This window comes from Ahaetulla prasina, chromosome 1 (assembly GCF_028640845.1).
Source record: "Ahaetulla prasina isolate Xishuangbanna chromosome 1, ASM2864084v1, whole genome shotgun sequence".
Classification (NCBI taxonomy): Eukaryota; Metazoa; Chordata; class Lepidosauria; order Squamata; family Colubridae; genus Ahaetulla; species Ahaetulla prasina.
The window spans coordinates 215,185,398-215,211,078 of record NC_080539.1 but is presented as its reverse complement, the minus strand read 5'-3'; the positions used below and the strand labels follow the sequence as shown (position 1 = coordinate 215,211,078).

General features: G+C 41.7%; 2 protein-coding genes and 1 long non-coding RNA gene across 5 annotated transcripts in view; 1 reads left to right on the top strand and 2 right to left on the bottom strand.

Annotated features, from left to right (window-relative positions):
- Nucleotides 1–1,602, bottom strand: part of WIPF1 (WAS/WASL interacting protein family member 1) — a 73,753-nt gene extending 72,151 nt beyond the window's left edge. Inside the window, exon 1 of the mRNA XM_058190336.1 lies at nt 1,160–1,602. The gene's annotated coding sequence lies outside the window, so the exon portion shown is untranslated. The remainder of the gene's footprint in view (nt 1–1,159) is intronic.
- Nucleotides 1,603–5,497: 3,895 nt separating this feature from the next.
- Nucleotides 5,498–8,129, top strand: LOC131201885 (uncharacterized). The gene is made up of 3 exons (XR_009156030.1): nt 5,498–6,170; nt 6,439–6,560; nt 7,789–8,129. It is a non-coding gene; the product is annotated as an uncharacterized LOC131201885 (long non-coding RNA).
- Nucleotides 8,130–9,768: 1,639 nt separating this feature from the next.
- CHRNA1 (cholinergic receptor nicotinic alpha 1 subunit) overlaps nt 9,769–25,681 on the bottom strand; it is a 38,662-nt gene continuing 22,749 nt past the window's right edge. The window contains exons 9-10 of one of the 3 annotated variants that reach the window (XM_058190219.1): nt 23,676–23,846; nt 9,769–11,430 (exon numbers count right to left, since the gene is read on the bottom strand). In XM_058190219.1, coding sequence (XP_058046202.1) covers nt 23,715–23,846 — 132 coding nt within the window. In that variant the 3' untranslated portion in view covers nt 9,769–11,430; nt 23,676–23,714. Of the gene's footprint in view, nt 11,431–17,857; nt 23,847–25,681 lie in introns of those variants that run through there. The other 2 variants (XM_058190227.1, XM_058190210.1) reach the window with 2 other exon arrangements.

Here is a 25,681-nt window from a genome sequence, read left to right as displayed (position 1 = left end):
TCATTTCAAGGCATTTCCTGTGCTGCATTTGAGGTTTGTGCTGTTAAAAGTTGCAATGGCGTGCATAAGCGCACCAGCCTGCCTACAGTCCCTGTCCTAATGTTTTCTTTTATTTGTATCCTTTACCCGTATTTATAATTATGTTTGCACTTGTATCTGTCATAAAATACATGCTTGACGAAATAAACACAATAAAAATAATATAAATAAATTCACACATGAGCTCCCACAAAAATAGATTTAGGAAACAAAAGGTCCAGCAGAAATCAACTAAAAGTGGTATCCAAGGTGCATTATGAGCTGTACGCCTATGGGCTATATGCCCTTTGGCATTTCCCCATCTAGCACTCCCTTTACTACCCCTTTCCCTTTTTTAGTCAACCTAACAAATTTCCCCGCTTTCTTTAAGAGTGGAAAGAAAATCTGACAAACCGACTGCAACGACCATGACTTGGGATCGGGAACTTGACCACCTACCATTTTAGACAGTAACCGGGGAAAAAGGTTCTAAAATAATGAAACTAGCAAAAATGAAGATGTCAACCTGGGTGTACGTCTCCCATCCTCCAATGCTTTGCTAGTTCATTCCCTCCCACCCCCACCCACCCCAAACTGTGGATTAAGAGCAGCAACAAAATCCGCCCCCAACCCCATAACTTAAAGCCAAGCAATGAACTTCAGAGCGAAAGCACGGTGGCACCTCTGACAAATACCGAAAGAGCGAGACTCGCTTTGCAAAAATAAACGAGCCGCATACATTATATATCCATACTTTCTCCACCAGCAGCGGCTGCTTACAAGCGCTTCCGGAAGGACGCCAGAGGGGAAATCGAGGCTGGCTGGGAGTCCAAGGGGAGCGCGTAAGGGAGGAGATCGGCAAGAGGCTGAAACTGGGGAGGGGAGAGGGAGAGGGGGGGAGAGAGAAAATCGACACGGGGGCGCACAAGACTTTGGGTTGCTCTCCTCCCTCGGCGAAAGATTTCTCTACAAGCGAGAAGCGGGGAGAGAGAGAGAAGCAAGAGAGCCAGCAGTCCAGATACAACAGCTCGTTAAGTTTTGAGAAGACAAGCTCCTGAGTTAGTGCTTATTTGCTGCTGCTGTTGCACAACACCCACACACACACACACATATACACACACCCAGTGTGAAAAATACCAACCTAAACTTCTCCGCGCTCTTTCCTTCCGTCTGGAGCCATTCAGAGAAGTCTGCCCGCGGCCAGGGCTCTTCCCCCAGATGTTTATGGCAAGCCAGCGGGCCGATGTTGTCAGCTGCCTGTTAACCCTTTCGGCCCCCACGGGGCAGGGCGAGGGGAGAAGGCGAGAAGACCGCCGGCCACACCCTTCGGGAGCCCCTTCCAACCCAAGCCGGCCTTTCCTCCTCGCCGGCCTTGCGCTTGGGGTCAACCCAGGGGAAAAAAAAAAAGGAGGGAAGGGGCGGGGAGAGGCCGGAGAAGGGAGCCCTCCGCTTCTTCTTCTTCCCCTGGCGGCGGTTTTGCGCGGGGCTGCCCGCCTGCCTCCCAGGCTCCCGACTTCCAAAAGTGGGGGGGGAAAGGGAGGAAGCAACGCCCGTGCTGCAGCCGGGACCTTTCGGCCGGAGGGGCGGGGAGTTGTGCGCGGACTTTGCCAAGCATCTCCTCTGCTATACCAGGAAAAGGAAGGATGGGCTCCTTCTGAGCTGGCTCTGCCTTAGGATACGCTCTCGCTCTCCCCCCTCGGCTTTCCCAGTTACACGGCTTTGATTCCCAGCCACGTCGTCGTCTTCCCCCATTCCCGCTTTAAGGAGCAGCAGGCCCGGTATGGGCGAGAAACGCTCTCCTTACCCGAAGCAATTGCCCTTACTCTGGCCGCCCCCCACTTTGCCCCGTGGCGGCTGCTGCAACTGGAAACGCGGCCTGTCGTTTTTGGCAGCGCCCCGACTGGCCTCTCTGGAGCAAAGCCGAATCTCCCGGGTGGAAAAGCCGTCGCGTTGGGGAGCACATCAGTAGTAAGAAGGGAACGATGGCTTTGGATATAAGGAGTTAAGTGACGTTTCCCAAACAGGCCTCAGGGAGGGGGGAAAAAAAGGTTTACTAATGCAGTTAGTCCTCGACTTACAATAGTTCATTTAATGACCGAAGTTGCAACAGCACTGAAAAAAAGTGACTTGTGACACTTTTTTCACAGTTGCAACCTTTCCAGCCATCCCCATGATCGTGTGATCAGAATTCAAGACGCTTGGCAACTGGTTCAGCTTTATGACGGTCACGGTGTCCCCTGTTTGTGTGTTCATCTTTTGCCACACAAAGCAAAGTTGGTGGGGAAGCCAGATTACTAACTTCATAACTGCAGTGATTCGCTTAACATGTGGGCATGAAAAGTCGTACAACTCACTTAACAAATTTCTCACTTAGCAACATAAAATTCTGGGCTCAATTGTGATCGTAAGTTGAGGAATACCTGTACAACATAACCAAAAAAAAAAGGAAGGTGTGTTTGGGTGATGGATTTGTGGATTTTGTTTGATCTTTGTTGCTGTTTGGGATACACAGGATTTTTGATAATGCAAACCAGATGTGGTGCCATCATTGAAATGCAAAAAAATAATACAAAATACACTGCAAAGTTGCCCAGTTGTTTTCTTTCAAACAGCTTCCCTCAATAAAACCCACTGCAAATCAAGAATTGACTTGAGCTAGAGTAGGCAGTATTGGTGAGGTTCGTCCATGCTTAGTTTTTAATCCTTTGCTGAATGTTTAATCATGGTTTCAGAGCCAATTTGATGTAATGATTAAAGGCTAAAAAGTGGAAGACTGTGAATTCTAATGCTACTTTTGGTCTAAAGGCAGCTGGGTGATCTTGGCCCTGACAGACACACACACTCAGCCCTAGGAAGCAGGCAAGGATAAACCATTTCTGAATTCTTTCCAAGAAAATACTTCAGGAATTTGTCCATTACTAGGAGTAAAGACTGACCAGAGGCAGAAATAACATGCACAATTGATTTGATTCATAGATAAGGCACAATCTTGAGGAAGCAAGGGCTGCAGTTGAACTTGAAATGGCACACAAAAGACCACATCTTAGTGTGTGTGTGAAACTAGATACTATAGACAATATAATTTACAATTACATTTAGATTTAAACTTTAATTAATATGCAGTTGATAGAATTGCTCAATAGACATTCAGTAGGCTTTTGTAATTTGGTGGGACCCTTAAAGGGGGACACATCCAAAATTGCAAAGGGAGATGGTATCCTTGCCATAAATTGTGGTTCACAAACTAGAATGTTTCTGTACTAGGCTACTCCCTTCTAAACCTCAAAATAGCACAAAAGATTGCTGATTGGTGTTGCCATTAGGGAATCTGCTATATATATATATAAAGCATCACACTAAATAGGAAGGAAATGCAGCTGTTTCAAGAACCATGTTTGTGTGGCACATTGAATCACATCCTTGTCAACCACACCTTTTATTGGTTAGAATTGCTTTAATCCAGCTGGTGGTGTTAGTTTAGGTCTGTTTTTTTACAAATCAAGAACACTGGGCTAATTGAATAAACCATGGCTATCTGGGATGAAAGTCAGAGCTTCTTGCTTTCTAACTCATTCTTTGTAAAAGGAATTTTAAAATGAAAATATGAAACAATCGTTCATATTGTTGAACTATTCTGCAAATGTATTGCAGAAAAGATTGTACTGTCCTGAGGAAAAAACTCAATAATATCACCTTGATTTTATTTAGTATGAGATGAGGGACGGGAAACTTGGAAAAGTTTTCAAGATTTAGTTACTGTATCCTACAACACTAATATAGCCTTTTCAGAAATCCCACTGTGTCTTTCTTGACCTGGTCTATATCAAAAGGCTGACATCAATCTTGAAAACCTGTTGACGTTTTTCTGTTCTGTATTATAATAAACATTGTCAAGATGAGGTTATTTTGAGTTTCTTCAGCCTGTCACTTTTTTTTCAATAGATACTTCCTCTTTGTGCTGGAAACATCTCTAACTATTGAATTTGGTTAATGCAGATGGTGAAAATTTCATTTGATTTGTTTGCTTTTTAAATAAAACCTACACTTTGTACTTTATGCCACTATAATAAACACTTCAAGCATTCTTGAATTCATTCTTTGAGACACATTCACTTGATATTCATAAAATGACTAAATAAGTATCTTTATGCATAAACATATACAGCACCTCTAAATATAGAATTCCAGCCTCTTAAAGTTGATAGTCACAGCCCAATCTTCCTTGCTACCTCTGCATCTCTTGCCACTTCCTGGTTATAGGATCTTAACAACATTTACACATTTCCCTATAAAAACAAAAAAGCACATGAGGATTTTTATTCCTTATTTTCTTTTGTTTTATTGGCTTGTTTCTGTGTTTAATATGGTACTCTGGGAGGAAAATCAGAGTTAACATTTCAAGACTAGCCCCTTGAATTACTGTCTGCTGTCAGGCTGGTATTCATACCTACGGGACCGTCTACTGCCGGCCTCTATCTCCCAGCGTCCGGTGCGTTCCCACAGAGAGGGACTCCTCAGGGTGCCGTCAGCCAAACAGTGTCGACTGGCGGCCCCCAGGGGGAGGGCCTTCTCTGTGGGGGCTCCTACCCTGTGGAACGAACTTCCCCTCGGGCTTCGACAACTACCTGACCTTAGGACCTTTCGCCGCGAACTTAAAACCTATTTATTTCATATGGCTGGACTGGCCTGATTTTAATTTTAAATTTTAATTGAATTTTGATGGGTTTTAAATTTCTGTAATTTTATGGGGTGTAATGTCATTTTAAATTTTCTGGCAAATTTGAATCAGTTTTTTAAGGGTTGTTTTAATTATTGTGTATGTTTGTTTGTATTTTATTTGCCTGTTCACCGCCCTGAGTCCTTCGGGAGAAGGGCGGTATACAAATTAAAACATTATTATTATTATTATTATTATTATTATTATTATTATTATTGGTATTTCAAAGATGTCCAAGTCCTTTAATTGACCACATATCGCTCTGCCTCCATCCCACCCTCCTTTTGGGGGAGGGGGGTTAAGTGGGACACAATTAATAGTAGCAAACTCTTAATACAGGGCTCCTTTTTAGCAAACAAAAGAATCTTGGTTAAAAAATGATGGCTTTAAAACTAGACAACGAACGTTCACTGGCATTATTCATTTTTTTTGCTATGCAAGGGGAAAGATAAAAAGATGAAACCTTTTCTTGTTCCTTTAACAGCTGCAAGGGAGGTAGATATTTAGCAGCTGTAACTTTCCTGGTATGGAAATGATGCAGCCCTGGGAAGTTTCAGCTGTGGAGTTTGGATACACCTGCTACCCCACCCTTCTCAGCTGCTAAAGGCCCAAGATCTTTGCCAGGAGGGAAAAAAATATAATAAATGGTGGCAATGTGCTTTGTACAGCTGCTCTCTGAAATTGCTAAGAGCTAGCCGTTTAGGGAGGAAGTTGATCCTCATTATTTCCTGCCAAGGCCGACAGTTGCAGATTTATATAACACATCCCTCCTTTGTGCTTCACATCATTATATCTGGGAAAGAAAGAAAAAAGAATGACTATCTTTGTTTTATTTTATTTTGATTGCATTTGATATTCTTAAATTATTTATAGCCTGCTTTTCTAAGCAAAAAGCGCCTTCAAACACCAATAACCAGTGTTTGTGTCATCAAACAAAAATAGCTTTATATAAAGACAGTAGCTGGGGCAAACCCCAGTTGTGTCCAATTGTTGACAAAATGGGATGTGCCCCTGAGAAAATCCTCTGAGGCCCAACTTCAAGTCTACTTTGAACCCTGGTGTTTGTGTGTGTGTGTGTGTGTTTGTTTTAGAACAGATCTTTAAAGGACAAACACTGGTCATACCCTAAGCAGTTTATGTATGATAAGGTGACCAATTTGTAAATCTCTATATTTGATTGATGCCAGTCCGATCCATTGCTTGTGATGTGACGTATTTGTATTTGATGTGACGATTCGTCAAGGCTCGATACAGTATGGCAAGACACGATTATGAGATGCATGCGCTCTGCATAGGAGAATTGTTTTGAGAGAGTATGCCACGCGCAAGAGTGTGCCGTGTGCAAGTGGCTTTGTTTACTTCTTACCGAAACACGACATGGCACACAGGCATGCATTGCTCACTTCTTTCTCAGCGAATATTCAATCATACACAGGTGAGCACAGTTCATGTTTTATTAATTCATTATCAAATAATTTCCAAATATGTATAATTTTATTTACAAGTTTATTTATTCAATGGAAAAGTACTCATTTAAATAATTTAATAGGCATGTAAGCATAATTACAATATAAAATGTTATCGTTACAAATGTTTTTATTATGCATTTATCATATTACAGTGTATTCTGTATTATTGTTGCAATGAATAAAATGTTTCTTTTATTTACGATATTTTTTTTCTTCAATTTCTTCTTCAAAAAGGGCCTCTTGTGGCTCAACAGGCTAATGCAGTCTGTTATTAACACAGCTGCCTGCAATTACAAGTACTGCAGGTTCGAGTCCCACCAGGCCCAAGGTTGACTCAGACTTCCATCCTTTATAAGGTAGGTAAAATGAGGACCCTGATTGTGGGGGGGGGAGCAATACAAGTTGACTTTGTATATAATATACACAATGTAAGCCGCCCTGAGTCTTCGGAGAAGGGCGGGATATAAATTCAAATTAAAAAAAAGTATTTGTGTCCTCCTCCTCCTCATTGTAAAAAAGTTGGTCACCTTACCTGTCCCACGCAGCTACAAACAGGGGTCAGGCTTAGTTCAGAGTTCTTTATGGCAACTATAATCAGAGTTCCATATTGCCAGTTGTGCCAGCTGAGTTTTCAATTGTTTCAACTATCCACTGAAGGCAGTTAAGGGAGGGGCTCCTTTTATGGGAGTTGTCCTATATCAGCAATTACAAATGCAGGAAATCACACTTGGAATTCTTTATAGCAGCTATAAATTTCACTATTGTGCAAAAATTCAGGCAAAACAAGTTTAATTCAGAAGCCCAAATTCCAATGACACATTTCCAGGAAGCCCAGTGCAAGGTTGAAGCTATTTGCCAACAAAAGTCACACTCGAATCCTCCTTCTATAGAATATGCTACATCATATTGCATAATTCGCACAACTTAAACGCTGCATGGTACATCTTTGAGTCATTTGCATGATGTTATCATGAGCGTATTAATTCATTCAGTTTCTACACCGCCCATCTCACCTAGGTGGCTGGACAGTTTACAACATCAGCTCCGCACTTTTTACAATCTCTTGGTGGTGTCACTTGCTCCCTTTTTGGATACCCGTAATGTCAGACCATCCATGCTGATGGAGTAAACAAAACACAGATTGTCAGACGATGGGAAGAAACAGTGGTTGGACTGTAGATTTGTATTCTCATATGCTAATTGGGAAAAACCTTGTGATGTCTCAAGTATAGGCCTTTTTTGTTCATGTCCGTACTTTCATTTTGGCTAGTATTTGAAAAGGAGGCCTCTTATATACAAAAACATTCTTTAATCCGTTATCATTTTAAAATTATTATTTTACAGAAGTTACGGTTATGTAGCTAATATATACAAACTAAAAATAGGCAGTTGTGATAAGTGCACAGTTCACTCCAGAACAATTTGAGACTGGCTTTAAGTTAAAATTATTTACTCATAATAACCCTTCTCTTGTTTTTTTCCTTCCTGACCAGCAGTATTCAGTGGTAGAACAGGATTTACTGTGTCAGGTTAATATGAGGGGCGGGGGTTTGGACTTTTCACTGACATATTTTTTTCCTGCAGCCTAACACAGCAGAGCAAAAATCAAAGAAACAGATTGGCTTTGAAGATGGTTGATGAAAAGGCAAAAACTGGCCAGGAAAGAAAAATAACAACATTCAATTATGTCGATATTGTTGATTTATTCGTAGATTAAGGACAGTTTCTTCCACCGTATTTGTAGCTTCAAGTATACTTGAGTAGTTTTTTTAAAAAAAAAATCTAATACATATTAAACAGTATTTTTTTTTTATTTGCATTTATATCCCGCCCTTCTCCGAAGACTCAGGGTGGCTTACATTGTGTTAAGCAATAGTCTTCATCCATTTGTATATTATATACAAAGTCAACTTATTGCCCCCAACAATCTGGGTCCTCATTTTACCTACCTTATAAAGGATGGAAGGCTGAGTCAACCTTGGGCCTGGTGGGACTCAAACTTGCAGTAATTGCAAGCAGCTGTGTTAATAACAGACAGACTTAGTCTGCTGAGCCACTCAAGGACCCTTTGAAGATTATATTGAGTAGTCTGCTCAGGATTTATTTACTTACGGGTAATCAATTTATTAGCTTTCTCTCAATCACAAAAGTAGATGGTTTATAGGAAAATAGTTATCCAAGAAATGCCATAATACCACTTCAAAGAGCAACAATACCGTAACAAAACACAATGTTTTAAACAAGGTTTTTACAAATAACTTTGCCTCAGGACATGTTAGAATAACATGTTACAGCAACTTTAAGGCTAGCAGGTCAGGGCCGTTCCAGCTTCTGGAGTTAGTCATTGCACAGTGAAGGAATGGCCACAGGGAGAGTTAGTATAGCAAAGAAAATTTAACAAACAAAATGGACACGGCACCTTCTCCCCCTCCCTCCCCCGTGTGTTTTGAATGTGACCACATGGAAATATTTGAATATATACAGATGGTCCACTGGAGAGAGAAATGATAAGCTTTGTGTAAATGGGATTTTTGGCGTTGTAATTCAGCTCCTTGTAGCCCAAAGGACATAATTGTGTGGCTCTGTGGTTATCATTTCACCAATTATAGTTAGTTATCATCTAGTTAGATTATTTTTGGGTCTTTCTGTTCTTGCCTATATCATGTTCCTTGGAGAACTAAGCTGATTTTCTTCTGGCTCAATTGTGGCTCAGTAGATATCAGGTTTTAAAGTTCTGCCAGTTCTTGCTTCCCAGTCTCTAGGTTCAAGTGAACCACTGTGGCGGAGAAAATACTACAAAAACTTATTAAAAAGTGGAGATTCCACCCTTCTCCCCTTCCATATTTTAGATATGACCAGGGTCAAACCCAATTCCTTTCTTTGCCTAATCCTATCAGACCCGAATTGACCTTCCCTGCCTCAGACAAACCCCTCTGTAAGCCCATCTAAACCAAAGGACAGACATTCACAGCCTAGCCCAGGGATGAAATGCCCCCGGTTCAGACCAGATCACTCGATCTGGTAGCGATGGCGGTGGGTAGTTCAGACAACCAGTAGCAAAAATCTCTGCCCCTCCCCATGCCCAGCTGAGCCACGCAATCATCAGAGATTTTTTTTTAACTTTTAAAAGCATTTTTTCTTCAGCCAAAAAAATACTTTTAAAAGTTAAAAAAAGCCTCTGATGATCACGCAGCTCAGCTGGGATCATCAGAGCCTTTTAAAAGATTTTTTTCTACAACCTCTTCAGCCGAAGGGGTTGTAGAAAAAAATACTTTTAAAAGGCTCCTCTGGCGATCCCAGCTGAGTTGCCTGATCATCAGAGGCTTTTTTTTTCTTTTAAAGGCAAAAAAAATATGCTTGTAACAGAAAAGAAAAGCCATTGACGATCAGATAACTCAGCTGGGATTGTCAGAGGAGCCTTTTAAAAGCATTTTTTCTACAACCTCTTCAGCCGCTTTTAAAAATTAAAAAAAAGTTGGCCACGCCCACCCAGTCACATTAGCCCCCCCCCCCCAAGCCACAGAACCACACATTTTGTGTGGTTTACACAAAATGTAACACATTTTACATTTCACCAGTGGCCTAGCCCAATTCCCTTACAAGGGAATTGAAATATAGAGAACCTCCAACCTTCCATTCTCCATCAGTTGATGGCCTTGAGATTCTTTCTCCCTCACAATGGACTTTGATCTGCCCCTCCTGAAAGGGCTGTTCAGTCTAACATCAGAACTCACCCCAGCTACAAGGACAAGGACCTGTGTAGCTTCTCCAAACTGGGCAGCCGATCGGATCCCTAGGATTTCTTACCTTGTAGGCCTCAACTTCTAAACACTTTTGCTTTTCCATTGGGGCCCCCTTTCTTGGCACCCAATAATCATCGTAATACAGTTCTTCTCCTCAGGTTAACTGCTTAAAATACAGAACTGAGGTGTGCAGTGAAAAACACGGGATGGGGAAACAGTATTTTCACTACTGTTAAACTTTTCTGTATAATATTATTGCAGGCTCTGAATTTAGAGGCCAGCTTGAGTTGTGTGGCTTCGCCTTGGTGCAGGTTCCATTTCTGCTGCCCTACCCCTTAAGCCTATACATAATTAAACCTGGGGTGGCCTATTTTTTTCCCCTTTAGCCCAAGGGACCCCAAACTGTGAGATCCCTGGGCCTGTTTGAAACTGGACCGCGGGAGAAATGGGCAAGTGTGCATGTGTGAAACTCCACTCACGTGAGTGGAGACCATTTGTACTCGTGCATGACTGATGCTCCATTTGCACAAATGAAGCTTTGTGTGGGAGCCCCCTCCACTTGCACGAGTAGACTTCACTTGTGTGAATGGAGCTTAGCGTGTGAGCGTAAGAATCCTCTGTGTGCCTTCGAAGCTCCATTTGCATGAGTGGAGAATTCGCATGCACGCAGGTCACACAAATAGAGCTGTCTGCGCACGTGTCTGATATACACACACACATGTGCCAGGGCGCACCACCAAACTGGAAAGGTTGGAGACCGCTGCTCTAGCCCATCTTCTTATCCCTTAAGAGACTAAGATTTAGGTTCTTAGAAATATATATTTTATTTTAGTAAGGATGGAATCCCTAAAAGTGCTATATCCCTAGAATTACCCCACCCCTCCAAAAAAAAAAGGATATGTGGGGTTACTGCTTGGAAGAGTTCCCACCAGCATCCAGCAGTGTCCCAAGAGTTTATGATAATTTCCCACTCCCAGTGATCTCAGTTACAGTTACCAGGGAGAGAGCAGTGATGCTCCGGGGCTGCTGGTGCCAGAGCCAAGGGGACAGTAGCAGGAACTAGAATCATTAAACAGCAGGAGAATCATTAAACAGCAGGACGTGTTTCACTCTGATCTATCTGTCTCCTGCCAAGACTGTGCCTGCAAGGCCAGCTGGTTTATGATTGACTAAGCCCCTCCCTTCCCTGCTGAGACTTTCAGATTCTGTTTCAGTGAATTTTATTACTGATGTTCTTCCTTCCAGTGAAGTGTTATGTGACACGTATTTGTGATAAGCGCATACCAAGGTGGTTCATTATATTCCTTGTGAGGCTTTCCATCCGTTCAGGAGACACTGGGACTTTTTTTAAGATCACTTTTAGGCACATGGGCTTAGTCAATCAGGTCATCGCAGGTCATAGATCTCATTTTATATCCAGATTTGGAAATGGTCTCTTCCACCTATTGTTCAGTTTCATTTATCATCTTTGTATCATTGGGCTCTAGAGCAACAAATGGAGAAGGTTAATGAATTCCTAGAACAATATTTCAGATGTTGTGTCTCTTATCAGCAGGACACTTGAACTGTATGTTGCGTCATGCAGAATTTGCCTGGACATAACAACTCAATACAATTCTTCATAGGCATGATCACTTTTATATGACTACCAACCATGTTTTGCCCTCCAGACCACCAAGCATCCTTTGCACATTGGACTTTTGCAGGGGAAACATAGGCTGCTCAGCTCCTCTTAAATAAACACATTTTGCAAAACCTATGTACAAGTCTGCTGTAGACTTGCAAAGATATGAAGGCATCAAGATTCAGATAGGGACTGGGTGTGACTTTTCACCAAGTTTCTATTTTCCTCTCCCCCATGTAAAAGATCTGAAGTCAAAGTTTGTTGACCCCCTCCTCAGTACCAATTAGTCCTGTGATCTTTCATTGGAATTCCCTGCTTCTTTTAAGATTAATCTGATCCACCATCCCCCTTTGCCTGTTAGAGAGGGGTCTCCAACTTTGGCAACTTTAAGACTTGTGGACTTCAAGTCTTCAAGTCTTCAAGCTTTGCTGGCTGAGGAATTCTGGGAGTTGAAGTCCACAAGTCTTAAAAGTTGCCAAGGTTGGAGACCCCTCTGTTAGAGTGTTCAAAATGCAGTCATGTAACTGGGTGGGGTGGGGTGTCCATCACAATTTCAGAACTGGGTTGTAAATACTTTTGTTGTTTCTGACCATTGTTTCTTGAAATGGTTAGTAAGCATCAAGTTGTAAGTTGAGGGCTACCTCTATTGGCATTTTAATTAATCTCTTTTTTTTTTAAAGAGAGAACTGAGGAAAGGCTACTTTTGAGCAATTGTAATGTTCCTTGTTGATTCAGACCCCATAACTCTTAAAATTTATAAAACATTGGAAAGATAAGTTTGCTGTTTTTGTTTTTTTTATTTCCACCATTGTTATGCTAACACTATTTTTTTTCTTTCTTTGATTAATGAAGCACATGGAGATACATACACAAACATGGATCCTGGAACTTGGTGTTGTGTTAGATAAGATGAGTAAAAGTTGACAAATTCAATGCAGTATTTCCAATTATCCAACAAGCTAAGCAGAACATATTTGTGATCCTTACACAGCAAAGGTCAATGGAAACATGCAGAACTGAACTTCAAAAATATTAGCCTGGGGTTCTCTGCCTGGTTGCTAGGTGGGCGTGGCCATGGTGGGTGTGGCCTAGTCAGCCTCCTGCACCAATGTGGGGGGTGTTTTTGCCCTCCCCAGGCTCCGGAGGCTTTCCTTGAGTCTCCGGGAGGGCAAAAATGGCCTCCCCAGGCTCCAGAGGCCTTCTGGAGGCCGGAAACAGATTTTGATTATGCTAGATCAGTGTTTTTCAAACTTTTTAACATGAGATGTGTGGATTCCCAGAATTCTGACTAAATTTGAGAAACAGTGCACCAGATGGTGCTTTCCAAAGGTTGGGTAGCTGAATTTTGCTGGAGGAAACTTGGAGTGCCCTTAAGTTAAGCATGGTCTATTGCTGTCAGCATCTTCATCTTTTTCTTATAAAAGTGAAAACAGGAACTGCTTAGTCAGCTTCCACATAAGGCCCATGTTGCCTCGGTGAGAGAGGAAACCACAGCAAAGAAGTCAAATATAAACTTCAAGAGAGCAGAAGAGTTGAGAAATCTGAAAATTATAGGCTAACAACAGGAGGAGCACAACTGGAGAACGTTTTAAAATGTATACCCCGTCATTTGCAACAAAAACTGGTCCGTCGAGCACAATTCATTGGCAAATTTAGAAAATCAAACCAGGATTCGTTGTAGACTAAAATTAAAAGATAACCCTTATTGAGATGATATATATTTAACGCATACCAGTATTATAGCCATAGCATTTAGGCTTGTATACTATCCCATAGTGCTGGGGTGTGTGTGGGGTGTGTGAGTGTTTTATAGTGAAGAAGCATTATTTGCATATTGCCCCCAACAATCTGGGTCCTCATTTTACTGACCTTGAAAGATGGAAGGCTGAACCTTGAGCCCCATCAGGATCTAACTCCAGGCTGTGGAGAGTTTGTCTGCAATATTGCACTTTAATCACTGTGCCACCAGCTTCATATAACTTAAAATATGAATTGTTTGCTATCGAAATATCTATATCCTCTAAAATTAAGGTGAAAATCATAGAACAGGAATGAAGAGAGCTTGAATAGATACCGGTAGTAGATAAAATAGGTCATCATCAGAGGGTATGGGGCAGTGGTGAAATCCTCCACCGTTTGCCACCGGTTTGCTGCCTGCGCATGCGCGGTGTGAACCAAACGCACTCTGTGCGCCAAATGTACACTGTGTGTGCATGCACAGTGTGCAACAAACGCACGCTGCGCACACACGCATGCACAGTGAGCGCTAAGCACATGCTTCGCACGGAAAAAGGACGCTTAACAAGATAAGTAGAACAGCAAGGTGGGGAAACAGCTTGTGCCATATTATTTAGATTCGCTGGAAAGTAGGATTTCCTGCAATATAAATTGCATGGCACAGCTGATCGTCGGAAATACGGGTTCGGACCAACCGGTAGCTTTTTTTTTTACTACTGGTTCGCCCGAACTGGTGTGAACTGGTAGGATTTCATCACTGGTATGGGGTCTCCCCGGGTGTATGCACACTATCAATAAAAATTGCCTCCTTGTGGTCATCCCTGGGCTACAGCTGCAGAGATTACGAAACCTTCAGATCTTATAATGACTTGCCATGTTTCTGGCAAGAATGGGGAATCAAGAACTGTACAGATTTGAGTAAGGGTATTTTACTCTCTGATCTTGAGTAAATACAGAATTTATGTAGTTATCCCATTTGTAGGCTGCCCATTCAGCAAAACACTGAGTGATGTACAGATTAAAAACAAAAACAAGAATTGGGGAAACCAACAGGAATTTCCCAACCTCGTTTATACTGAGCTCATTAAAGTGGAGTGACTTTCAAATGCTTTTTCCCAGACATCTCATCATCAACTTGAGTTGCCATTGATGAGATAATCTGTCTACTGACTTAGTAGCAGCTTTCCCACAAACTCTCAGAGCAGTGGATGCTGGCTGAAGAAGGAACAACACCGTCAACTAAGAAAAAAAATCAAAAAAGCCCATCAATGGTTTAGGCCAGCGGCCCCCCAACCTTTTAGGCACCAGGGACCGGTCCAATGGAGAAAGGTTTTTCTGTGGACCGGAGGGAACGTGGTTTCGCATGCTGCCTCCATCTTGCGGATGGGGGTTTCACTTGTTTGCGTGGCTCAGTTGCTGGCATGTCATAGACCGGTGCTGGTGCATAAACCGGGGGTTGGGGGGGGCTGGTTTAGGGCTCAGACATGAAGCCCCTGTGATGTGCTTTCCTCTTGGCCTTGAAAAGGAAGGAAGGAAGAAAAGTAATTTTGAAAACTTCTGTTCCACATGGTCTTCTTACTGTGCCTTAGGGAGGAAATCAATAGAGCTGCTGAATGTATATACGGTATATAGGTAATGGTTCAGCTGGCCCAAAGTGGAGGCTTTTGTACTTCTGCTGTTGGGGAAGTATAGAAGAGAAAGATTCTCCACCTCACTTCCATGTTTCTGAGCCATGCATGGATCCTTCCAAGCTGTCTTTGCCAAACCTGATGATTTTGATTTAGTTTCTTGAGATAAGAAAGATAGGTTGCTACTCAAGTCAAGGTGGCAGTCAAAGGGAGAGGAGGGCAGGTAGAAGAAGACGAATGAGGCAGGGAAGATAAGGGAGTCTGAGACTGGCATAGTAGGAAGTGGTGATTGCTGTGGGGAGTAGTGACCTCAACGAAAGACATACCTGGGAGGATCAAATCATCAGATTGTTTTCTTACTAAGTCCCAGAGTCCTAGGCTCTTTTATGTAGAGAGACTTACACAGAATTGCTGTTAGAAGAAAGTTGAAAGTATGAGAGAAGTGCCAACGCCATTACAAAGCTCTACAGCTCCATAAAGCTATCCAAAAGTCCTGATTTACTGTACTGAGAGGGGAAAGTTTCACCGACTAGAGTTTACTAATGTGAATATGGCCCTCCTAAATAGTCTTCCGGGAGATCCATATTCCACTGGGTGGATGGGATAGGTGGGGAAAAGGTGTCATGAGATTTGGTTCCCTTTGGACACAAAACAGGAATGGTCATGGAGACACGGAGCTCTGCAATCAGATGGAAGGCGCAATCCTGCAGTGGGTTAGTTGGATCCTGTCGTGTCCTACTCCTCCGCTGACGGCCGGGTCAGGGAAATTCGAATCAGGCGTGCCTCTGCAGCTCTGCCAAAGTCCTAGCAAAGTCCTCAGGGCAGGCAGGAGACCAGGAAGTGACTTCAGCAAGATATGTTTAGACTTTGCCTGACTCAGAGAATGCCAGAAAGCAGGTCCTTTATATAGGCCATGGGGTGTGGCTCCATGACTCAGCACTTATCCAGGCCTGCCCCTCCCTTCCTTCTGTTGCCTCCGTCTATCAAGTCTTCTGAGGCGAGGGTCACTCCAGTCTGCAGCTGTTGGCAATTGACCTCCCTCAGGCTCACATGCTGTGGAGGAGGGGGAGGGGTCTAGTTGCTCTGTTTGCCTGGGCATGGAGCCAGAGCTGGGGGCTGGAGATACTTCCTCATCTTCAGCCTGTCTGGGCATGGAGCCAGGGCTGGGGCCGGGAGGCATACTAGGACATTCCTCCGTGTTCGGAAGCAGATAAGAAGGCCCCGGCTGTGGTGAGATCGGACGAGACACAACAGATCCCAACAAATCACTGACTTTCAAAGATGACTCCTCCATGCAACATAGAGTACTTGCTTGGGTAGTTGCTTTCTGTTTTCCAGTGGAAAACACTACTTTCCTACCAGATCCAACTTTGCCTGTGTCAGCAGCAGGCTGGCCCTGAAATGGAGGCTCTATTGTAAGTCTCAGCAAATGACAATCTTACAACTGGAGCAGTGATGGGTTTCAAACATTTTTACTACCGATTTTGTGGGTGTGGCTTGGTGGGTGTGGCATGGATTGGTGGGCATGGCAGGGGAAAGATACTGCAAAATCCCCATTTCCTCCCGATCAGCTGGGACTTGGGAGGCAGAGAATACATGGGGGCGGGGCCAGTCAGAATTTTTACTACCGGTTCTCCAAACTACTCAAAATTTCCGCTACCGGTTCTCTAGAACCAGTCAGAACCTGCTGAAACCCGCCTCTGAACTGAAGCAAAGGCACTGTGTGGATGGGGCCTACTAGGGTTATTGTAATTCCACATTCATACGTTATTCCTAATTTCACACTCCAGTTGAGCCCTTTGTCCTCCTTCATACTTCTGCAGTGTTCAGGTTGGATATCAGGAAGAACTTCCTAACTCTACGAGCTGCCACATGGAAGAGGCTGCCATATGATGTGGTGAAGTCTTGGCTAGAAGTCTGAATATATTGTACTAGATCCTGTATTGAGCAGTGGGCTTGGATTAGATACCCTCTGAGGTACCTTCCAATTCTGTGTTTCTATGATTCTGCACTGCAACCACAAGCATGGAAGACTTGCCAGTGTTTTGCTGCTGCTAGAGGTCATGGATACCAAGAAGAACTAAGAAGTGAGCAGGCAGAGATTCAGTTCCCCAAAAATTGTTCTTGATCTACTTAATGCGGCCAGGTGCTATGAGAGTCAAAAATAAGGAACTATAATTCCATTACTGGCTAACTAGTTATGTGAACCAGCCCTCCAAAGATCAATGCCAACGAAGATAATCTGTACCTTACTTTTTGATTTACTTTGAGAAAGATAATGTCTGTTTTGCCACTAGTGACTTACAGCATCTTCACAGCATTCTTAAAGTGATAGAAAGCCTGGCCTTGCTGTTGCTATTTTGGCACCGTGATGGATGGATGTGTTTAAAAGATGCTAGTGGGGACATGGCCAATCTCTCTGTGACACACACTTAGTGTTAGTTCTCAATCACATATCACAATCTAATTGATTCATCATTCCTATTAGTGTCAATCTTGCTCTCTTGGACAGAAAGAATCGAAGAAAGAAAGTCAAGGCAGAGCGAAGATTAAGGTGATGAATATGATGTTGATAATAAACAGCTTATGTCCTGTGATGATACCTTTAATATTATTAAACAACATCTCCCTATCCCCAGGTCCTTGGGAACAGGTCTTTGTATTTTGTGATTTTCTCCAGTTCCTTCTATTCTGCTGTCTTCAGGTGCTGCAACATCCACTATCCAGACTTCTTTTGTCTTTCTTATCAGTATTATTATTACTATTAACCAGGGGTGAAATCCAGCAGGTTCTGGAGAACCGGTAGCAGAAATTTTGAGCAGTTCGGAGAACCGGCAAATACCACCTCTGGCTGGCCCCAGAGTGGAGTGGGAATGGAGATTTTGCAGTATCCTTCCCCTGCCACGCCCACTAAGCCACAGCCACCACGCCACACCATGCCCACAGAACCGGTAGTATAAAAAAAATTGGATTTCACCACTGCTATTAACTTAAGGATTTGTTGGGGATTCCATAATTTTCTGTCATAAAATTATGAATCCTCTTGCCATAGGATTCCCTGTCATGTCCATTAATGCCCTGCTGCTGCTCTGGCCATGCCTTTCTGGTTCTTTGTAAGCAAATATGGGGCCAGGTGGCGTAGTGCTTAGAATGCAGTATTGCAAGCTAAACTCACTATTCACTGCCAGGAGTTCGATTCTGACCAGCTCAAGGTTGACTCAGCCTTCCCTTCTTGAGAACCCAGATTGTTAGGGGCAATATGCTGATTCTGTAAACCACTTAGAAAGAGCTGTGAATGCTGTGGAGCGGTATATAAGTCTAAGTGTTATTGCTATTCTTTCTTATCACATCCAGCCCAGGATATTCACACGTTAACGGAGAAAATGGCATTAAGATTGTCAATTATGGAAAGCAGTCTCTTTCCCAGGGAGATAATAATCTGAATCATAAGAATGATTCCTTTGGTTTATGATTTGTTCCCTGCTGAGGTTTATATTTCCCCCCACAGAAGATTCTGACCTCAACCCACCTAAGTTGGCCATACCCATAGCTTTGAATTCTTCCCCGGTGTAAGCAGTTTTATGAGCAAACTCAAAAATTCCACTGTGATCACAGCTTTAGCGTTTACCACCTCTGAAATCTGATGCCCATGTCAGCGTTTTAATTAGTATCACTTGAGTTATGCCAGCCCACCTGGCAAGAAAAGTACGTCTCTGCTCATATGACCCACAGAGGGCATTTTATAGTTATATCATCTGAAGCCACTTGCAGCTTCTTCCCCCATTGGGTCAGGAAGAGGTGAGAAAAAAAAAGAGAACTGCTAAGAAAGTAGCTTCATAAAGTCCTATACAGGTCCATGAAGAAACACAAAGTGCAATATCAGGGCTGCAGAAGACCCCAAACAGAAAAGGTCAACTAATACTGATGAGGAACCCAAAGTCACTATGGATAAATCAATCAGAACATCCCAGATAAAACTTCAGAGAGAGAGAGAGAGAGAGAGAATTGAAATCTAATGATGATCTGTGTGAACCTTGGTTGGTTATTTATTTAAGGAATTTTGGCATAGAGGTTAAAGGCTAAAGGCATGGGGCTAGAAATCCGGAGAGTGTGAGTCCGAATCCCATACTAGACATGAAGCTAGCTGGGTGACCTTGGGCCAGTCCCTCTGAGAAGAAGTCATGGCAAACCACTTCTGAAAAGAAACCAGCCAGTCACCAATCAAAGATATGTAGGTATGCAAGTATGAATACTGTATGTATATGTAAATATATATATAGAGAGAGAAATAGATGGTTCAATTGGCAACAACAAAAAAAGAATTATTAGCCCCTGTCTGTCTTTTTTCCTCAATGTAAAGAATAGTAACCAGGACTCTGTGTCACAATTTATAGGATTTTGCACAAAGGGATGAAGAAAATGTGAATTCTTTAATCCGCACCTTTAAAATCATTGAAGTGAAATCTTTCCTCTTAGATTTCTGTCCCCATGATAGTCCCAAAGGTGCTTTTCCAAAAGGCAACTGGACTTGCTTGTTCTTTTTTTCCTTTTCCTTTTTGCTTCTCATCCAAGAAGCTTGTTCAGATCTAAGTTAGAACTGAAGAAGCTTCGTGGATGAGAAAGGAAATGTTTTCAAGGAAAAAGAAAACAAGGAAGTCCAATTGCCTTTTGGAAAAGCACTTTTGGGACAACCGAGACCTGGATGATGAGAATCTCCATAGATGTTTGGAGATTATAAATTATAGATTTAACCCTGGTGGTACAAACTTAATGTCCTTCAACAAGACAACATACTGTATACTTGAGAAGAAACAAAAGGCCTTCCCTCATTTGCATCTAACCATGGCAAAATCATGTCCTGGCAACCTCTTGTTTTTTACTGTCTCCCTGGCAACATCCTTATCTCCAGTTCCACTTCATTAGTGAGGTAGAGTTAAGTTGTTTTGAGCAGCACCAGGGTTAAATATGTTTAAATACTACTTCCCCCACCCTTATTCCAATGTTATGCAAGGCCATTTCAGTTTGTATCAAATTTGGTGGGATTTATATCACCCATTCCTGTGAAGTGAAGTGAAGTGAAAGGAATGCACTGATTTAAAATGGAGGGAGTAGAGAGAGGATCAAATCTGGCAACAGGAAATTCTATGCTGGTATAGTTGTCTGCTTTCTCAAGGCTACATGTGTAGCATTTGATTGAACAATAGGAAATGATTCTGAGTTGATATTCTCCATTGAAAAGTAGCTACTTAGATTTATATACCGCTTCACGGTGCTTTACAGCCCTCTCTAAGTGGTTTACAGAGTCAGCATATTGCCCCCAACAATCTGAGTCCTCATTTTACCGGCCTCGGAAGGGTGGAAAGCTGAGTCAACCTTGAGACTGGGACTCAAATTGCCGAACTGCTGGCAGACGGCAGTCAGCAGAAGTAGCCTGCAGTACTGCATTCTAACCACTGCGCCAGCACAGCTGCCATTTTGGAGACAACAAAGCATTTTAGCATTTTTATGTAATTTGTATAATTTGGTGTGTTTTAATTGGGCAAATGATAGAATCCTATACATCTTCCTATTTCAAATTAGAAGGTTTGGGATCAATAGGGATACATGAGATGATTCTTGCCTACTACATCTTCTTTTCTTATTGGGCTTTTCCAGACTGTCATTTATGTCAGCTGATAGTGGCATTCAGCGGCTGGGATGGATCATACCCGTGGAGCACAAAAATTTTGAGAGCGGACTATCACAAGAGAAAAACCATGATTGTTGGTTGTGGTAAACTGCATCTAAGCAGAGAACTGCAATTAAGATAGATAGTTACATGGTGTATACGAATAAATGCATGAATTTTCTTGGTTAGACACTCGTATCTAAAGAAGACACATATGGGAGATTGCAGAATTATTTACACTCATACAGTGAAACATTTTCCACCTTTAATCATGACTTCAAAATTTATTACTGAAGTTCCATTGGAACAATAGAAGACCAATGTAAGCTACAAATCACAATGTCAATTTATGCAGAAACTTTAAGCATGAAGAGAGAGTAAATAAGGAAATAAATAGATAATCTGAAGGCCCCATTACTTGATTGGAGAGGGTAATGGTTTTTTTCCCAATGAATTTAACATTTTATTTTTATTTCGTAGAATATTTTTATGTAGAATTAGAAAATGTTAATTACATATTTAAATCCATACTAAAAAATGTTTTTGTAACAACAGTTTGTGTCATGGTGTATATTGGCATGAGTGAAATCAGTTCTGCAAGGTTACTGTCCTATATTTATATGAAGAAGTAAATCCTATTGCATTCAGTTGAGCTGGTGTGACTAGACAAACAGGTTTGCGCCTTAAGCTTTGAAAGGGCAGACCTTCGATCTGGTTAAATCTGGACATGGGCACATCTGGACATGGGCACAGGAGATACCCTTATGTTTTCCTGCGGTATTATTTCATTTTTGTTGGCACTGACATCAAATCCTCAAGAGGAGATGGGAGACGTTATTTTATTATTATTATTATTTATTAAATTTCTATGTTATGGAAACATGCCTCATCAAAAAAGTAAGGAATGAAGTCAAGGAGGAAGTGGATGGAACTGTAAACAAGCAAAAAACCAAACAACCCCTCATGTCAGAGCAATTCAGGTCATCAATAGTCAATAACGCTATTTCCAATAGATTCAGCATACAGAGCTAAAGCATTTTATGCATGATTAATTTGGTCTATTGAAGTCCCAGGATGCCTTTTGGATTTGCATCTTCTGGCAGTTCTTGGTTAGGAGAGAGGTGGAAATGGGATACTCCATTTGTACCCAAGAGTAGCCAACAGACCTTGTCATGGGCTTTGCCTCCATCTGGGGCCATCAACAAACACACAAACTGGAGCTATGAATGGACCTGCAAAATGAAGATGCTACCATATATTTTCAATATATTTTCCTTTTCACCTGCTTGGGAAGTGCACAGGGGTGCAAAATGGTATTGAAAGTAGTAGGGGGAGCCATACTTTCCTCCATGCCCTAATTGGTGGCATTTTAGAAAGATTGGGAAATAACAACTGAAGACATTCCCTAATAAGCTGAGGTATTCTTCATGCTCTGAATCATCTGACATCGTGGTTCATGCCAGAAGTGGCTGAGCTTGCTTAGAAAATTAACTTATACTAGCGAAATGTTGGAGATGTAATTGTGATGTTGCTACATATTTTCATGTATGGTGGACATGTAAGAAAATTAAGTCTTTCTGGATAAGAAAAATTACCACAATTTTTCCTTTTGGGAATAACAACAGACTGTACAGTGATTGAGACTAAATTGATTTTGAACTTAATAACAGCAGCAAGGCTGTTGATTGGACAATATTGGGAAAAAAAAGAATTACCCACAATAGAAGAATGGATATTGAAAGTTTCCAATTTGGCTGAGATGGCTAAAATCTCAGCCTTCTTGAAAGACAGTACTCAAGAAAAATATTTAAATGAATGGAAGAACTGGATTGATTATATTCAAAATAGATATCAGATTAAGAAATTTCAGAATGCCTTTGAATGAAGGATGTTGTTTTTGATTTTAACGGAAGAAGTCAGGTTATGTGAGAGAGAAGGATTATAATTGTGTTAGATTTTAAAAATTTAATGTATGACTGTTTGTTTATTGGACTATACCTTGCGTTTGCTCCGGGAAGTCGGGGGGGGGGGCGGAGAGGGGGGTTTTGGAGGGAGGGGGGAAGAAGGAGGAGTGGGGAGGGGAGGGGGAAAATGTAATTGTTGTTGTAAAACTTTTTCAATAAAAAAAAAGAAAGAAAATTAACTTATACTGATCAATTCATTAGGGGCAGTGGTGAAATTCAAATTTTTTTACTACCAGTTCTGTGGCCGTGGCTTGGTGGGCGTGGTGTGGCTTGGTGAGCATGGCAGGGGAAGGATACTGCAAAATCTCCATTTCCATCCCACTCCAGGGGAAGGATACTGCAAAATCCCCATTCCCTCCCCAATATAGGACCAGCCAGAAATAGTATTTGCCAGTTCTCCGAACTACACAAAAGTTCCGCTACTGGTTCTCTGAAATACTCAAAATTTTCACTACCCTGCGAAAACCTGAACCTGCTTGATTTCACCTCTGGGAACTGAATTGATTGAAGTGTTAAAAACTAAGAGCATTTTCTATTTCAGTATCCCATATTGCTGGAGATATTTCACTAAAAACATTACTATATAGCCTTGTTAGATGTTTTCTTAAATATCTAGAAAAGAACAGGAGTTTAACTCTCGGCCCAGTGATTTTATTAAGAAAATCCTTTACTTTTTGTGTTTATGTAATATGTGGAAGCAGAAACTTTAGAGTGAATGACAAGTTTTACACAAGGCTTCAGATTCACGGTGTTGTGGGAATTCTAAAAAATGTCATTTAAGGCAAATTGCTCAACAAACTTACAGCTTAAAATATGTCTATATTATCCTTACATATTTATCCACACTGATTGATATTTTGAAATATCAGAAGGAGGGCATATGGCTATTCCTTAAAATGCATGAATTAAGACATGGTTTTGTATCTTGTTGATATTAGAATGTTCACTGAAGGAAGTTTGCACCCTATTTTGCTGCTATAGCCCTTGAACTATATATGAAAACATTTGGAACAATTGAGAGATCCTCCTGAATAGAGATATTGGGAGCTACAGGACAGAGGTGGGCTAAGAAAGTTTCCTTCTATAAATCTCCTGAAGTTCACTTACTCAAGGACAAACCATGCTCTCTCACCGAATGTCCTTATTTCAAGCTTGCTGGCTTAATTCAAGGAGACGGCCAGCAAAAACCGCAAGGGTTCCAATGATGCAAACTAACATGAAGATGCCAAGCAGAAGATGATCCACCACCATTGCAACAAACTTCCATTCTTCTGCAGCCTGATGGGTAGAAAAGAAATGTTAAGGAAAAGAAATTAGAATTTTCATAAAAAGCCAGGAGTTATGTAAACAGATTTTTCTCTTTAGACTCTTTCTTCTTTTGATTGACCAAGGATATGATTGGCAATGAAAGTCAATATCTATAATGACCATGACGTATGGAAGGCTGTGACTTAGAATGTAAGAAAAACAACAGAGGTTGAATTAATAAGTGAAATAATAATATTAAAAAAATAAATATGAGGAATTGAAAATAATGATATAATAAAATGAAAATGAGCTGAATACAAAAGTAACTGACCAGTACAAAAGAAATACGTCCCTTCCCCATATTGTTAAATAAATGTAACGTATTTTGGGTTTTATGGTTAATTTCTCAACAAAGATATAATGAGCACTAACTGTACAGATTCCACAATTCTTTTGACCAATTACTATATTGTACTGATATATTTATGTAGCTATTTTTTCTAATTTTATTTGCTTGCTTACTCTTTAAAATGTTTAATAAAAGAAAAATTTGGTCAAATAGAGACAATAAGCATTGACCATGTTGCACAACAAAAATAAAATAAAGCAAGATTTGGTTGTTATTGGAAATTGAATTGCAAACACACAATTCATCCTACAGACAGAAACATAAATGATTTGGAAAGGACCAGATAAAAGCTCTATTTATCCCAGAACTTATTTTACCTGCTATTACAACAAGCTGTATAGTTTGTTAACAAAATTTATTTACTGTATTGAACAATTATTACATTTTTGGCCAGAAGAGGGAGCCAAATACCATGTTGACTAGGTGGCTGCTGAAACACTGAGCCTGAAAGAAAAGACAAAAGTTTCTTGTAGCAACAACTTTTTAACCTTTTGGTTATTTGGGGAATAATAAACCTTGTCACCTATCTGGCACTCTGCCCCATTGAATTATAAAGTTGTATTTAGAGTCTTTTAAATCTAAATGGAAAGATAGGGTGGTGGTGCATAGAAAACCATCACAACCAAGTCTCGTTTTTTCCCCCTAAGATATCTCTATATTCTAGCTTAGATCTCAAAAGACTTTTCTGGAAGAATAAAAAGAATGGGCGGGTGCAGGGATGGGGTTCACATAATTTACCTACTGATTCGCCCACACCGAAAATGTGACCGCGGCTTCCACGCATGCACACGGCTTGAAAACGCAGCTAAATAGGACGGCGTAGCGCCGGGACAGGTGAGCTGAGCCACCCACAGATCGCTATTACCGGTTCACCCGAACCGATCCGAACTGGCTGAATACCACCTCTGGGCGAATCCAGCACTTTCTTTGGAAATATGCTTGTCTCTCAACGGGGTGGGGAAATCAAATGGCTTCTTGGAGGGAAGAACCACCCTTCTAGTAAATGAGATTTTTCTATCTGGCCATCCCTTTTGCTGCAGCCATTTTAAGAGAGGGCCTGTGACATATTCTCAGAGTTCCAATTAATCCAGGGTTGGGCTTCAAAATTTTTAGCAAAGGGTTCTCTGCCTGGTTGCTCGGTGGCCTAGTCGGCCTCTTGCACCATGGGGGGGGGGGGGGTTTTTGCCCTCCCCGGGCCCTGGAGGCTTTCATTGAGCCTCCGGGAGGGCGAAAACGGTCTCCCCAGGCTCCAGAGGCCCTCTGGAGGCCAGAAACAGGCCTATTTCTGGCCTTCCCAAACTTGCAGTAGACCCATTTTTCACCCTCCCTGAGCCTCCACGCGTGCCCTACATTTACCTGCATCCAAAACGGGCCACGTGGGGACTCAGGGGAGGACTCGGGGGTTCTCTGAACTGCAGAAAATCTTAGCTAGAGATTCTCCCGAACCCCAGCAGCC